The following is a 13,881-nucleotide window of genomic DNA, read 5'->3' on the forward strand; positions in this document are numbered from 1 at the left end:
TTGTAGTTGTGGGGAAAACAGGAGGAGGAAGGAGTATTAGGTATGTTCACTATTCACCTTGAGTAATTTAGAGATAAACAAACAAACAAAGGTAGGATACAAAATAAAAAAAAAATAAAAAAAAAATAAATACCCCAAAATACAGGTAGTCCTCACTTAATGACTATTCATTTAGTGACAGTTTGAAGTTATGATGGCACTGAATGAATGATAGTTATGACCGGTCCTCAAAATTATGGCCATTCCATTGCCCCCACAGTCACGTGATCAAAATTTGGGTGGTTGGCAGCCTGCCTGCATTTATGACTACAGTGTACACTTCAATTCCCTCCCCCACCTGCCTATTCCCCCCCTCCCATCTCTGCCCTTTTGGCTGCCCTGCACTCTGCTGCTGCTGCCTACTCCTGCTGTTCCCAGATATCCCCAGCTGATCTTCATCATCTTCTTTTTCCTGCTGCTGATGAGGTGCTCCCAGCCATGGCAGCTGCTGGCCATTCGTGAGGCCTTCTGGCCCTTTACAAGGCCCTCAGCCAGGTGCACCTCATCAGCAGGAGGAGAAAGAAGATGGTGAAGGTCAGCTGGGGGCAACAAGGGACAGCAAGGGTAGGCAGTGGTGGGGGTGGAGTGCATGGTGGCCAGAAGGGCAGAGTTGGGGAGGAGATAGGCGGCTATCACGAAGGTCTCGCAGTGTCAGCAGCTTCCTTGGCTGGGCATGCATCAGCAGCAGTGGGAGGAAGAAGATGGTGAAGGACTCCACTGTTAACCTGGCAATGGAGTCTAGTAGCCCAGGCAAGGATGATGCTGTGTAGCAGGAAGGACAGTACAACAGCAATAAACCCAGCTGTTCCCTAGAGTTCAACGTCAACCAAAGGATCTCACATCCAGTTGCCACCTCATCCCTCTCCCCTGGGATCATGGCTGGTGCCAAACATGAAACCCAGGTGGCACATCTCCAAGACAAAATGCCCCCCACATTTTTGGGCCCATCCAGGTCTTAGTAATAACACTAGCTTCACTATGTCATCCATAATTAAATCTTGTATAAAAGTAGATTTATTACACACCAACCTGGCATTCAGAAGACTTGGGGAGTGAATACTGAGGACTGGATCATGGGACTACTCTCAGCTGGCTCCCTGTCAGAACCAAGCTTGCCTCTGACTCAGAAAGTGAAACCAATTCGAAGTCAGAGGAGGAATTGGAAACTTACCGGGTTGGAATTGGAGAAACGAAACTCCAGCATGACTTAGCACAGTGGGAAGAACTTACAACGCTGATTGGGTGAGATCTGGAGGAGGATTTGAATATGCCAATCAGTGCACACCAGAGACAGGCTGAAAAGTGCATGAAGGAGAAGGCAGCTCAATTGGCTGCAGGAGATTCCAAGCACGCCAAAAATCAGGATAAAAGGCAGCCGCGCGGACAGCGAGCTGCCGGAGACAACCAATCCTCTAACCCTGCAGCTTCGGGAGAAGAGTCCTTACCGGTATCGGAGACAGCGTCTGTGGCCAAAGAGGAACCAGCCCTCAAGCTCCACTTCAAAGATGGATTGAATCCTGCTTGTGCTGCCAGCGAGGAAACTGAGTCAGCCATGCCCAGCAGCTTCCGCCTTTCTTCTAGCCATGAATCTCTGTGATTCCCTCAGCAGCATGAGTCAGCTTCAGCTTCCCAGTGCCACCACTTGTCCACAGTGCTATGTGACTGCACTTCGCAGACTATAGCATGTTCAGAAGTTTCATACCTATCCTGTTCAGGATCCAGAATTGTGGACCACAAGGTCCTTCCAGCTGTGTCCTGTTGCAGATGCTGGGAAAGCCTTTAGCCCAGGAGAGGTCAAAAAAGTCACACACCAAGCATTTCTATAAAAATAATTTATTTACAGAAAACAAAAACAAAAGCAAAACATTTAAAGGACCTAGCTCCCTTTTTGGAGCAAGCCTTGCTGAGCTACATTTCCAGCAGAGAGAAAAAGAAGTGAAGAACAAGTCCGGGCAGGTCCTCCCCCCAGGCTATTTTGCATGAAGCACGTGAGAGGAGACAATCAAATACAACCCCTTCACCTGGCCAAAATGCTTTGATACAATAGCAGTCTTAATCTATTAGTAGGAAAAACCTCAACACTCCCCTTTTTACACTACAGATTAAGATGCAAACCAATCTTCTCTGACTTTATATGTCTTTCCATTCACATTACCATTATCTCCCCTTTGGTTTAACAGAAAGTTACCATTTTTCTTCCTGTGTTTTTCCAAACCTAGGTTGTTATAATTCCAAGGCTTCTTAATGTGAAATGGCTTTTCATGCAGGCTTCAAAATCAAGCCTTTGTTTTTCTGTTGATGTGAATAGCAGCAAATCATCAACATAAATGCACAGATACATACAGCCTTGTTTGTCCTTCTTCATATATACACAGGGATCTGCTTTTCCTTTTTCAAAACCAAAATTCTGCAGTTTTTCATCTACTTTTTGGTTCCAGGATCTAGCAGCTTGTTTTAACCCATAGATTGACTTCTGCAGTTCACAGACTAGATTCTCCCCTTTTTCATAGCCAGGGGGTTGCTGCATGTATAATCTGTGGTCTAAATCACCATAGAGAAATGCAGTTTGAATGTCATAGTGGTTAACTGACATTCCCTTGAGTGCAGCAACTTTTAACAGTAATCTAATTGATTCACCTTTAGTAACTGGTGCAAAAGTCTTGTCAAAGTCTAAATCTTTCCTTTGAGTGAACCCTTTTGCAACCAACCTTGCTTTATATTTTTGGATTTTGCCATCAGCATCCCTTTTCAGTTTGAAAACCCACCTACAACCCAGACAGCGTTCATTGGGAGGTAGATTTACCAGTTTCCATGTTTTATTTTCTTTCAAGGATGCTAATTCCTGTTGCATGGCAGAATGCCAATTTTGTGCAATTTCAGGTGGTAAAGCATTCACTTGTTCTAAAGACTCAGGTTCTGTGAATATGTGAAAAGCCTTTACTGTTTCAGCCTGAAAACGTGATGGAGGAACGCCTTTATTACTCCTCTGAGATCTGCGAGGTAATACAGGGCTTAAATTTTGACTCCTATCACTTTCCTGAGAAGCATCTATCTCATCAGACAGATCTTCAATTTGCTTTTCTGGTTTAATGTCCTCATCAGGCAAAAGATCACCATCAGCAAGTCCTTGCTGTTCTCTTGTGGTGGTCAGTTCAACTGGAGAGCTAGAATTTAATCTCCCCCAGTTTTGTTCAGCAAAAGAAGCGCTTTTGCTAATTATTAATTTCTCTCCCATTATGAACCTGTAGCTCCTCTGGCTTTGTTCATAGCCAACAAAGATGGCTTTCTTTGTTGTGGGGCCTCCTTTCCTTCTCTGCTGTTTTGGAATGTGAACCCATGCAGTGCTACCAAACACTCTAAGATGGCTTACCTTTGGTTTCACACCATAAAACAAATGGAATGGAGTGTCCTGAATCATAGAGTTATACAACCTGTTCTGAACATAACAAGCAGTCGATAAAGCTTCTCCCCAGAACTTAAAACATAATCGTGAATCTTTTAACATGCATTCCATCGCATTTTGCAAGGTTCTGCCCTTTCTTTCAGCAACACCATTTTGCTGAGGGGTGTACGGGTTAGAAAGAATTTGTTCTATCCCTTTTTCCACTAGGAACCTTCTGAATTTGTGAGAAAGGTATTCTCCTCCTCTATCACATTGGAGTGCAGATACAGGCCTAGGGAATTTTCCATTTGCCCATGTCACAAAACTTTTAAATTTCTCAAATGCCTCATCTTTATGTTTTAAGATGTAGATAAATGTGTATCTTGAGAAATCATCAATGATGGTCATTGCATACCTTGCTTGTCCAAGACTTGGAGCAAAAGGACCAATAATATCAGAGTGTACAATTTCCAAAAGTCTAGTTGTAACTCTGTCACTGTGCTTACTCACAGGAGCTTTTAGTGTTTTGCATTCTTTGCAAACTACACAATCTAAGTATTTATCACAGGGTTTTATCTTTAGGTCAGCACACAGCTGTGGCATTTGTGCTATATACTTGATATTAGCATGACCAAGTCTCCTGTGCATCAGGTGTACACATTGGTCATGATATGGTGTGTTGCCAACTGCAGCCTTGCAGCTTGGCTTCCTTGCATTTTGCACAATGTACAAGGAGTCTTTTAACATACCAGTAGCACACAATTTCCCATTTTTACGTATCTCACAACCATTTTTCTTAAATGTTATGATATACCCTGTTGCAGCCAATTGTGCCACAGATAAAAGGTTTGATTGTAAATTTGGCACATACAACACACCTTTTACAGTTTCTCCTAAGCAGGATAAATACAAGTCACCTTGTCCCATAATTTTGGTCACAGACCCATCAGCCAAAGATACACTTTGTCTTTCAGTTTTAGACAGTGACACAAAAGAGCTTTTACAATTACATAAATGACAACTGGCCCCAGAATCTAACACCCATACATCAGAATTACCCTTCTCAGCAACCTGTGCAATTTGGGTTGTCTGAAGAGCCTTCTTCTGTGTTGCCCTTGTGTTCTTCTGCTTTTTCTTTCTACTCTTGGGTCTCATGGCACAGTCTCTTTGCAAATGTCCAGCTGAACCACAAGTGAAGCATCGCTGGCTTGCTAGTGCTGTGGCCTCAGGTTCCTTTCCCTTCTTTTCCCTCATTTTCTGGTCTTGCAGCTTTCCAGAAGAGATGGGGGGGGATCTTTCCTCTCTCTTCTCCCATTCAGCAAGTAAGCGCTGTGTAACATACGATGGGGCGAGGTCTGCTTCAGGCATAGCCTCCAGGGTACAAATCAGCGTGTCCCACGTTGCATTCAGTGAGGACAGGAGGATATAGGATTTTGTGAGAGGTGTAAATTCCATTCCTCTCTCCTGCAACTCAACAAACAGCTGCTGAATAAAATGCAGGTGCTCAGGAAGGCTATCTCCTTCTGCAAGGTAGGCTCTGTACAGCTTTTTCGTCAGAGTAACTTTACTCCCTGCTGTTGCCTTTACATATAAGTCTCTCAAAGCGTCCCAAAGTTGCTTTGCAGACTGCATGCCTCGCACGTGGACTAGCTGATTGTCCTCAACTCCCAAGATAATGGTGGCTCTAGCCCGCTCATCCTGTCTCAGCCATTCAGCACTGGGATTTTGGGGGGTTTGCTCACCAATTGGCAGCCAAAGATCCTCTCTGCGAAGATACATTTCCATCTTCAGGGCCCAATTCAAATAGTTGGTCTCTGATAGGTGCTCCAGAGGCATCGCTGAGGGCTGGGAGGCAGCCATGGCTTCTTCCTTCTTTTGCAAGTCACCTCAGCTAGCTTCTTTGTCCTGCAGACCGGCAGTTGCTGGAAAATCTCCAGGTGGCTCCAAAGAAAATCTTCACAGGTCTTTGCTACCTGCCTTTAAATTGTGCATGAGGTGTGGAGCTGACCTCTCTTTTCTCTCTGGGTTTTACTGCGTTGTTTACTGGGCACATAACCTGTTGCAGATGCTGGGAAAGCCTTTAGCCCAGGAGAGGTCAAAAAAGTCACACACCAAGCATTTCTATAAAAATAATTTATTTACAGAAAACAAAAACAAAAGCAAAACATTTAAAGGACCTAGCTCCCTTTTTGGAGCAAGCCTTGCTGAGCTACATTTCCAGCAGAGAGAAAAAGAAGTGAAGAACAAGTCCGGGCAGGTCCTCCCCCCAGGCTATTTTGCATGAAGCACGTGAGAGGAGACAATCAAATACAACCCCTTCACCTGGCCAAAATGCTTTGATACAATAGCAGTCTTAATCTATTAGTAGGAAAAACCTCAACATGTCCAGCCTAGTTCCAAGTTCCAAGTCTTGTTCCAGATCGCTGGTCCAGAGAATCCAGCCTAGTTCGGGGCTTCCAGCTGAGTCCAGCCTAGTTTCAAGTTCCAAGCCTTGCTCCAGATCTCCAGTCCAGAGAATCCATCCTAGTCCAGGGCTTCCAGCCTAGTCCAGCCTAGATCCAAGTTCTAAGTCTTGCTCCAAGTTTCCAGTCCAGAGGTTCCAGTCCAGTCTGGGGTTTTCAGCTGAGTCCATCCCTGTTCCAGTTTAAAGCCTTGTCTTCAAGTCTTCAGTTCAGGGTAACCAGCCTCGTCCAGAACCCCCAGCAGAATCTAGCCTAGCTCTGAGTTTGAGTTCTGCTCCAAGCCTCCAGCTTGTCCCTGCCTGTTGTTTGTAGTCTGTTTCAGGTCCAGTGAGTCAGAGATTCAGTGTCAGCATCATTCCAGTACTGTTCCAGTTCAAGAACTGTTGGCTCCAGCCTTTGTGTTCCAGTTGGATCCAGTTGGCCAGTTGGGCTTGTTAACCCAGTCTTGCATATCAAGGACTTACTGTAAATAGTTATTAATAAAAAATACTGTTTGAGAACCAGTCTGGTGCTTAGTTTGAACAGGACACTCCCCCACCATCCCTGTGTGCAGCCTCATCCTCAGATTCCTGCGATACCTTCCTCTGCCCATCACTACAGGTAGTCCTTTGTTCACAACAGCAATTAGAACCAGAAGTGCCATTGCTAAGTGACACGGTCATAAAACGTGAGATCATGTGACCATGCCGCATAGCGACAGCAATTCTGGCACTCCTGGTTGCCGTTATTAAGTGAATCACCATGGGTTGTTAAGCAAGGATGTCAGATGGTCACCATTTGTGACCTCCTGCCAGCTTCCCCATTGACTTTGCTTGTGGGAAGCCAGCAAAGAAGGTCACAAGTGGCAACCATGTGACAGCAGGACACTGCAATGTTGTGATCATTATCTGGGCACTGAGCACCCAGATCATGATCAGGTGACTGCAGGAACACTGCAACAGCCAGAATCCCAAGTACCAGTCATAAGTACCATTCATTCAGCACTGTCACAAGTTTGAACAGTCGCTGAACAAGTGGTCATTAACTGAGGACCACCTGTATTTCAATGTTACTTCCTGCCCTCTCCTCTCCCCCCAGTTCCATTCTACTCTTAATCCCCCTTCCAAGCCAAGGATCTCAAACACCTACATTCACCCCTTCTCCACCAAATTCCTTACTCTCTGCTCCAGCAACCATACTCACTCTTCACAGCAGACCTGAGTACAAACCTCAGTGGCTCCTGCCTCAAGGCACCCAGCAGCCAGAGGGGTCCTCTGCTACTGTGGGTAGCCTCACTAACATCTCCATCTAACTACTTACATCTCCATCCTGACAGGCATTCTGCATTCCCCACTCCCCAATCAACACAGACCAAGTCCAAAATGGGTAACTGACCCCACTAGGATCCCTGTTTACTAAGGTGCTTTGTGCCTTCCAACAAGGAGCACTGTGGAATGGTGACCTGAAGTGCAGGAGGGAACTGGAGTGGCAAGAGCAAAGTTGGATCATGGTCTATGTGCATCTACCAGGCTTTTTGCTCTCTGTGCCTTGGCTCAGGCACCTCTCTATTGGTGTTCTACTGGACTTGCTTATGTCCTTAGACAGGAGCTTCTACTCTTATCGCCATCTCTGCCAACACTCACCCAGACCACATCCCATCTACAAGCAGACAGGGACATGACCAAATCTCCTGGGGCACACACAAAATTTCCTCTCCTCCTTGGGTAAAATCACAGTGCCAAGCTCCTCACAAACACTCCACACTTCCAGTTGCCAATTTCACCATTCCAAGTGAACACATATATTATAACCGCCAAGAGTCACTGGGAGTCAGGTGGCATATAAATGATAATGATAATGATAATAATAATGTATTTATTATATGTATTGGAAACTATTTATTTATTTTATTTATATCACTGCCCATCTCCCCCAATGGGGGACTTGGGGCAGTTTACAATAAATTTAGAATCCAATTGCATTGAGGTGGTATATAATATTGAGTGAAAAGAAAAGCAAGCCAGGAATCAAAATTTTACTTTATTTTTTTTTAAAAGAAGAAAAATCATTGCGTACATAATTTAATAAAAGTGTAATTTTAGTGAGGAATTTAACCATTCAGAACATTTATATTCATTATTTTTTACCCACTATGACATTTAAACAGGTAGTCATTTTGACAGAATGGAGAAAGTAGAAACACTGCCTGCATTCTTGTTAACATAATCAGCAGGCGTACACTCTTGTTATACTCTGATAAGTGCAGGCTGGGAAACTGGCCTGGAAATAGTAAATGTTGAATTAAGCAGATAAACCATTACTATTGGTATATTGTTTCCTGCTACAGAAATTAAGGTTACTATGGTAACACATCATTCTGGCCAGGTGAAGAGGTTGAATTTAATTGTCCTCAGTTTAGGTGTTAATAGTTGCATTGCCTGAGAGGAAGGCAGCTTGCAGGACTTTTGTTTAGTTTCTTTTAGCCTTGCAGCTGAGTAAGCAGCTGCTGTCTGAGTGTGTGTGAATGCACAAGCCTGTAAATATGTTTTTGTGCTTTCTGTAAATAAATTTATTTTTATAGAAATGCCTTGTGTGTGATTTTTCTGATCTCTCTGGGCCAAATGCTTTCCAGCACTCTGCAAGAATTACATCACAGAAACTTTCCCAGCAGGGCAAAGAAGTGAAAAGAGACTGATGTGCTGGCAGGAATAGTTGGCTAGGCCTGGAGTACTGTGGGAAAGAGATGATGGCTGGTGAACAATGATGATTTAGGCAGCTTTGGCTGATGATGATACAACTGTTCCAGAACACATCAGGGGGAGACAGAAGTATTCTAGAATGGCCCAAAGATCACAACATTTGCAGATCAGCACATCATGGGACCCTATCCAGAGGGGGAAAGTTAATCCATTATGGGATCATGTTCAGAAGGCAGATCAAGGAAGACAATGTTCTGCCAGCCTGAAAGATTGCAGGTCAAATGTAATTAATGCTTCTTGCTTAATTCTAAGAGGAAATAGCTACACTTACTGCATATTTAGACATAATTGAAAAGCAGATGCTTTATTCTGAAACTAAAAACACTGGAGATAGTAGCCTATAATCAAGTGATGCTTTGTTGCATTCCAATCTTGTTATAACAGAAGCTGCACATGGGACGAAAATGGGAAGAGATCTAAAGATCCAGTTGAAGAAGTGATGAGCTTTCAGGCTGAATGGCTGTGGTCTAGATTTCTGATGTTTTGCCAGTAGCTGTGGCTGGCATCTCAAGAGGCAGAGTGAGCTGGTTTGTGGTATACCTTTCGACAGCTCACAGGCAACTGAAATGGGCTGACTGGGCTCAGGGCCTCAACTAGGGTCTGTGTCACCCAGGGCAAACATGGATTCTGCACCCACTTTGGTGCCCCCCCAGTGCTCATTGTGGCACCCCCCCTAGTACAGCGCCCGGGGAACATGCCCCGCTTGTCCCCCCCTGTTGCGGCGCTGACTGGGCTCTTGTATTTGAACCTGGCAAGCTGATCTTGGATTGATCCATGTCACAGGAGTCCAAGAAAGCTGGTTCCTGATTGGTTCCTCATCCAAATGGTCCATTTTGAAGAAATTCCAAGAGTACTGGATCCTGACTGGTCTGTCTTTGAGTCAGGAAGCTGCTAGGTATTCTTTCTGGTGAGGCTGCTGCAGATTCTTTTTGATTAGATAAGGGCTATTTAATCTTGATGTTGCATAAAGCTGGGAGCCATGCATTACTGAATTTCAGACTCCCTTCCTTTCTGCTGAAGTTGTTGGAATGTTTATGGATCTCAATGGCCTCTCTATTCACATGGTAGTTTGACATGGCTGCCAGTACTTATGTGTCATCAAATTCATCTTACGTTCAATATGAAGCAGAGCTTGTTCCACTACTGCTGATTTTTCAGGTTATCCTAGGTAGCAATGACTCTCACGTTCTTTTAACTGAGTATAAGTACTGTGTTTTGTGGTTCCAATATATGCCTGTCCACAACTGCAGGCGAAGTGGTAGACCTCTGATGATACGAGTGGATTTCTGCCATTCTTGGGAGATCAAATTACATTTTGAATTTTCTTTGTTGGCTTTTAAGTTGTTTCAGGTAGTGTTTCCTATTGGAAGTGGTTTGTCTTTGATGTGTCTTTATTGTTGTTAGATTGCATAGCCTGCCTGATCTCACATTAGCTTGTAGAGCATTATCAAGATATCTCAACTCATCTGATAATCTTTTGGTCTCAAAGATGCATGTGGCATTGTCACTAAGAGTTTTGAGTATGTTTCTGTTCTGGTGGGGGTAATGGTTGGAACTTTTATGTAGATAGTGATCCATATATGTTGGCTTTCAGTATACTGTGTATCCTAATTATTGATTTCCTTTCCAAATGACCAGAATGTCCAAGAATGAAAGTTTGCTATCCTTCTGCTCTTCCATCATAAATTGAATATTAGGGTGGAGTTCTTCACCATGACTCCAGATCATGAAAGTGCATTAGTGTTAATCCAATGTGCAGTTCATTGAGAAGCTCAAAAACTCAAATACTGGTATAGATTGATTAATTTTGATGTGGTCTCACTCTTCAACAAAGTGCCAGTCAAGGAGACGTTGCTATATATTAAGAAAGTCTTTCCTGAAGACATCACCAACCTCTTCCATCACTGCCTCACAACCAGCTACATCCAATATAACAATGAATTTTATGAGCAAACTGGGGGAGTTGCATGGGGAGCCAATTGAGCCTAGACAGAGCCAATTTCTACATGAAGAAATTCAAACAAAGGGCACTGGATACTGAACCATTAAAGCCATCCACCTGGCTCTGATATGTGGATGACACTTTTATGATCTGGAGTTCTGGTGAAGAAGAAGTCAAGAAATTCCTAAAACATCTGAATAGCATCCACCCAAGTGCAATGTTGGAAGACCTGAAAGACCAGGTTAGGGACAGACTGTCATGGAGAAAAACTATGTGGTCACCAAGAGTCAACAGCAACTGGATGGCACACAAGCAATCAAGCAATCAATTGTTTAGAAAAAAGATGAAAAAACAAAGGGCACAATAGACGTGTACAGAATTATTCCTGGTGCATAGAACATGGTTAGAAAGAAATTAAAGTATGAGGTCATCTAATTAAGCTGAATAATTCAGGTCAGATAAAAGGAAACACTTTTTTCACACAGTACATAATTAACTATGGATTTGCTTCCACAAGCTGTGCTGAGGGTCTTTAATTTGTCAGAGATATTAAACACATTTAAAAAGGATAATGTCTGTTACAGAGGTTCTCTAACTCTGCGATGCTGTGACCCCTCCCCCCAAATGGCAACTCCTACCACCACCATGAATAAAGCTAATGAGTTCCTCCTTGGTAATATTGAGTGTGCCAGTGACCAGTTTAGCACTGATTGTGTTCTTATCTCGTTCCTTATCCTATTGTGCCATTTTCTGATGAATTTACTTTGTCTTTCAGTTAGGTGAAAGCTGCTCTGCTGGAAATATAAATCCAACTTCCCCCCACAAAGATATTGGTAAGTTTTCATAGTATAAATATGTTGTGACTAGGTTTTGTTAATTCATAGATTACTGAAAATATATATATTGATAGCCAACCTATGACTTTACCCTTTTAACAAAAATATTTTAAAAAGCTCCTTGTTTATTTATAATGTGTTCTGGAGAATTTCAGACCCAAAGTTATTATTGACAATGGTGTTCTCTTTTGTTTTTGTTTATTTTAATAATTATAATTAATGTTCATATGCTGATATATACTGTATCAAATGTTAATTCAGAGTATTATTCTGTTCAAGGAGATTTCTTTGGGAAAATGGACAATGAAGACTCATTTGTATTTGCATTTCCAACATCCTCTTCTGCTCAGGTTTTTCCAGATGGGAAAGATGACTTTAATTTTCCCTTTGCTTTTGGATCATCTGAGCAATCCTCTCTAAAAGGTTTTCAATCTGCCTCAGAAAACAGAAAGTCATTTTCACTTTTCTAAATTTATCATTAACTGGGTTTTAATATTCTACATAAAACAAGAAAAAAGAATGAAAGAAGAGAATATAAATATTTTTATCCATGGTGAGATGTTTTCATCTGATTCTTTTTCAATTTTTAAATGGCTGTATGTTAAAAGGTTAAAGGCATCATTATTTATTTAAATGTATATTACGTTTTATTGTGGGGGCATACAGTATAAGCTTCTAAACCTGAATTTGCACATTAGCCCCTTCAACAGGTTTGCTGATGTTGTCAAAGGAATGAACTGTTGGTTTCTGCAATGACACCAGAAATATAAAAGCAGCTTTAGTAAAGCCTTTATAGTTAATAATAGCAAGAGTGCTTCCTTTTTATTGTTATATATAAGATTATATTGTTACGTTGTTATATATTTTACATATAAACAAAATATTGGTATCAATATCTTAAAACATGGATTCTTCTAAAACGTTATAGTATAAAACAACTTAGATTGAAATAAATTTTATATCACCAGATTAAAACTTCATATTTCTTTTTTATAATAATTTTATTAAAAGTTACATTGTACAGATAAAACTAATACAAAATATAAAAAAGTAAAGGTAAAAAGAGAAAAAGTGCAAAGAAAAAAAAAGAGAACGAGAAAGAAAGAAAAGAAGTAACTTCCCCCTTCATCCCAGCAAGTATAAACAACTTTAACAAATTATCATGTCTTGAAATACAATAATCTCTTCATCCCATACCTCACATCATTCTCTATAAACAAATCTTTAAAACCTCATCATCCATCCTAATCAGCAAAAATCCATTGAGGGTTACCAGAAATAACAACCTAAGCATTATAAACTTGATTTAATAAACCCACTTGAATTCCTTCCTTTTATGTTTATATCTCATTTTCCATCATTAAACAAATCCCCCAAACCTTATCATTCAAATCTAATCAATGAAAATCCAATAAAAGTTACCAGAGATAAAACATAATTGTTTTGTCCAGTAAGACTTGTTCCTCTTCTTTAGCATCATTTAGATATCAATAATGGCAGAAATCTTTAGTCCATTGTTCACAAATATCTCTCAATGCATCCATAAAAGATTTTTGCTCCATTTTGCATTATCGGATCAAGTTTAGTTAAGTATTCTTCCCCTTTAATTATAATCTTTATTTCCTTCTGGTGCCCTCTAGCGTCCAACCTTCAAAGTCCCATCTTATTGTTTTTCTTCCAAATACAAAAACATAGGTAGTTTCCCATGGGAAGGATTCTTATACTTAATTTCAGAATGTTATTAAATCCATATGGAGCCTTATTCCATTTATAACTTTCTAAAATCAACACTCTAACCTCCCTTTTGCTGTTAATTACAAAAAAAAAATTTTTTTTTTAAATCCTTAAACTCATACTTAAAACTTCTTTCAATCCTTTAAGGATTGAAGGAAGTTCACCCAGTGAATACCATGAAACTTGCCATTCTGGAGGTTCTTTAAAAAGCAATAAAAAATTAATTCCAAGGTGATTAAGAAATGAGAACCAGCCAGACCATGTGTTCTTACAGGCTACATTACACCTATGAGCCTTGGTGGAATCCCCAACTTCCAGCTGCTCAACTCACAAATAGATTGCAAAACCTTTGGTTCCTGCCACCTACTCATAAGGAGCTGCTGTCTGGAGTACATGTGGGCAATCTCACAATCTCTCCTTTGTCTGGAGAGATTTCACAGACCTGGATCGACCTGGATCCCACTTCTGGCTGGTGTTTTTAGCCTTAATGTCATCCCCACTTCTTCAGGAATGTCTTCACTTTGCCATGTCCTCACCGGAAGTTCAAAATTACACATCTCTTCATATCTGGAGAGAAAAGACATTAAAACTACTTCTATGTACTGGTATATTTTCAAGACAACAAAAAATGATCCAATTAACTAACAGATTATGGGACAAAGAAATCAACATATCTCTTTAATATTTCCTTTAATTAACATATCTTCCAATCATAGGTGTTGAGGGGAGAGTCACAAAATATGTATTG

At 41.3% G+C, this 13,881-nt stretch overlaps 1 protein-coding gene across 1 annotated transcript in view; it reads left to right on the forward strand.

The window, feature by feature from the left end:
• The window catches only part of C1H14orf39 (chromosome 1 C14orf39 homolog), a 35,153-nt gene extending 23,002 nt beyond the window's left edge, over positions 1–12,151 (forward strand). The window contains exons 16-17 of the mRNA XM_063289058.1: positions 11,339–11,396; positions 11,679–12,151. Coding sequence (XP_063145128.1) covers positions 11,339–11,396; positions 11,679–11,869 — 249 coding nt within the window. The 3' untranslated portion in view covers positions 11,870–12,151. The remainder of the gene's footprint in view (positions 1–11,338; positions 11,397–11,678) is intronic.
• Positions 12,152–13,881: the final 1,730 nt, after the last annotated feature.

The sequence above is a fragment of the Candoia aspera genome, chromosome 1 (assembly GCF_035149785.1).
Source record: "Candoia aspera isolate rCanAsp1 chromosome 1, rCanAsp1.hap2, whole genome shotgun sequence".
NCBI lineage: Eukaryota > Metazoa > Chordata > Lepidosauria > Squamata > Boidae > Candoia > Candoia aspera.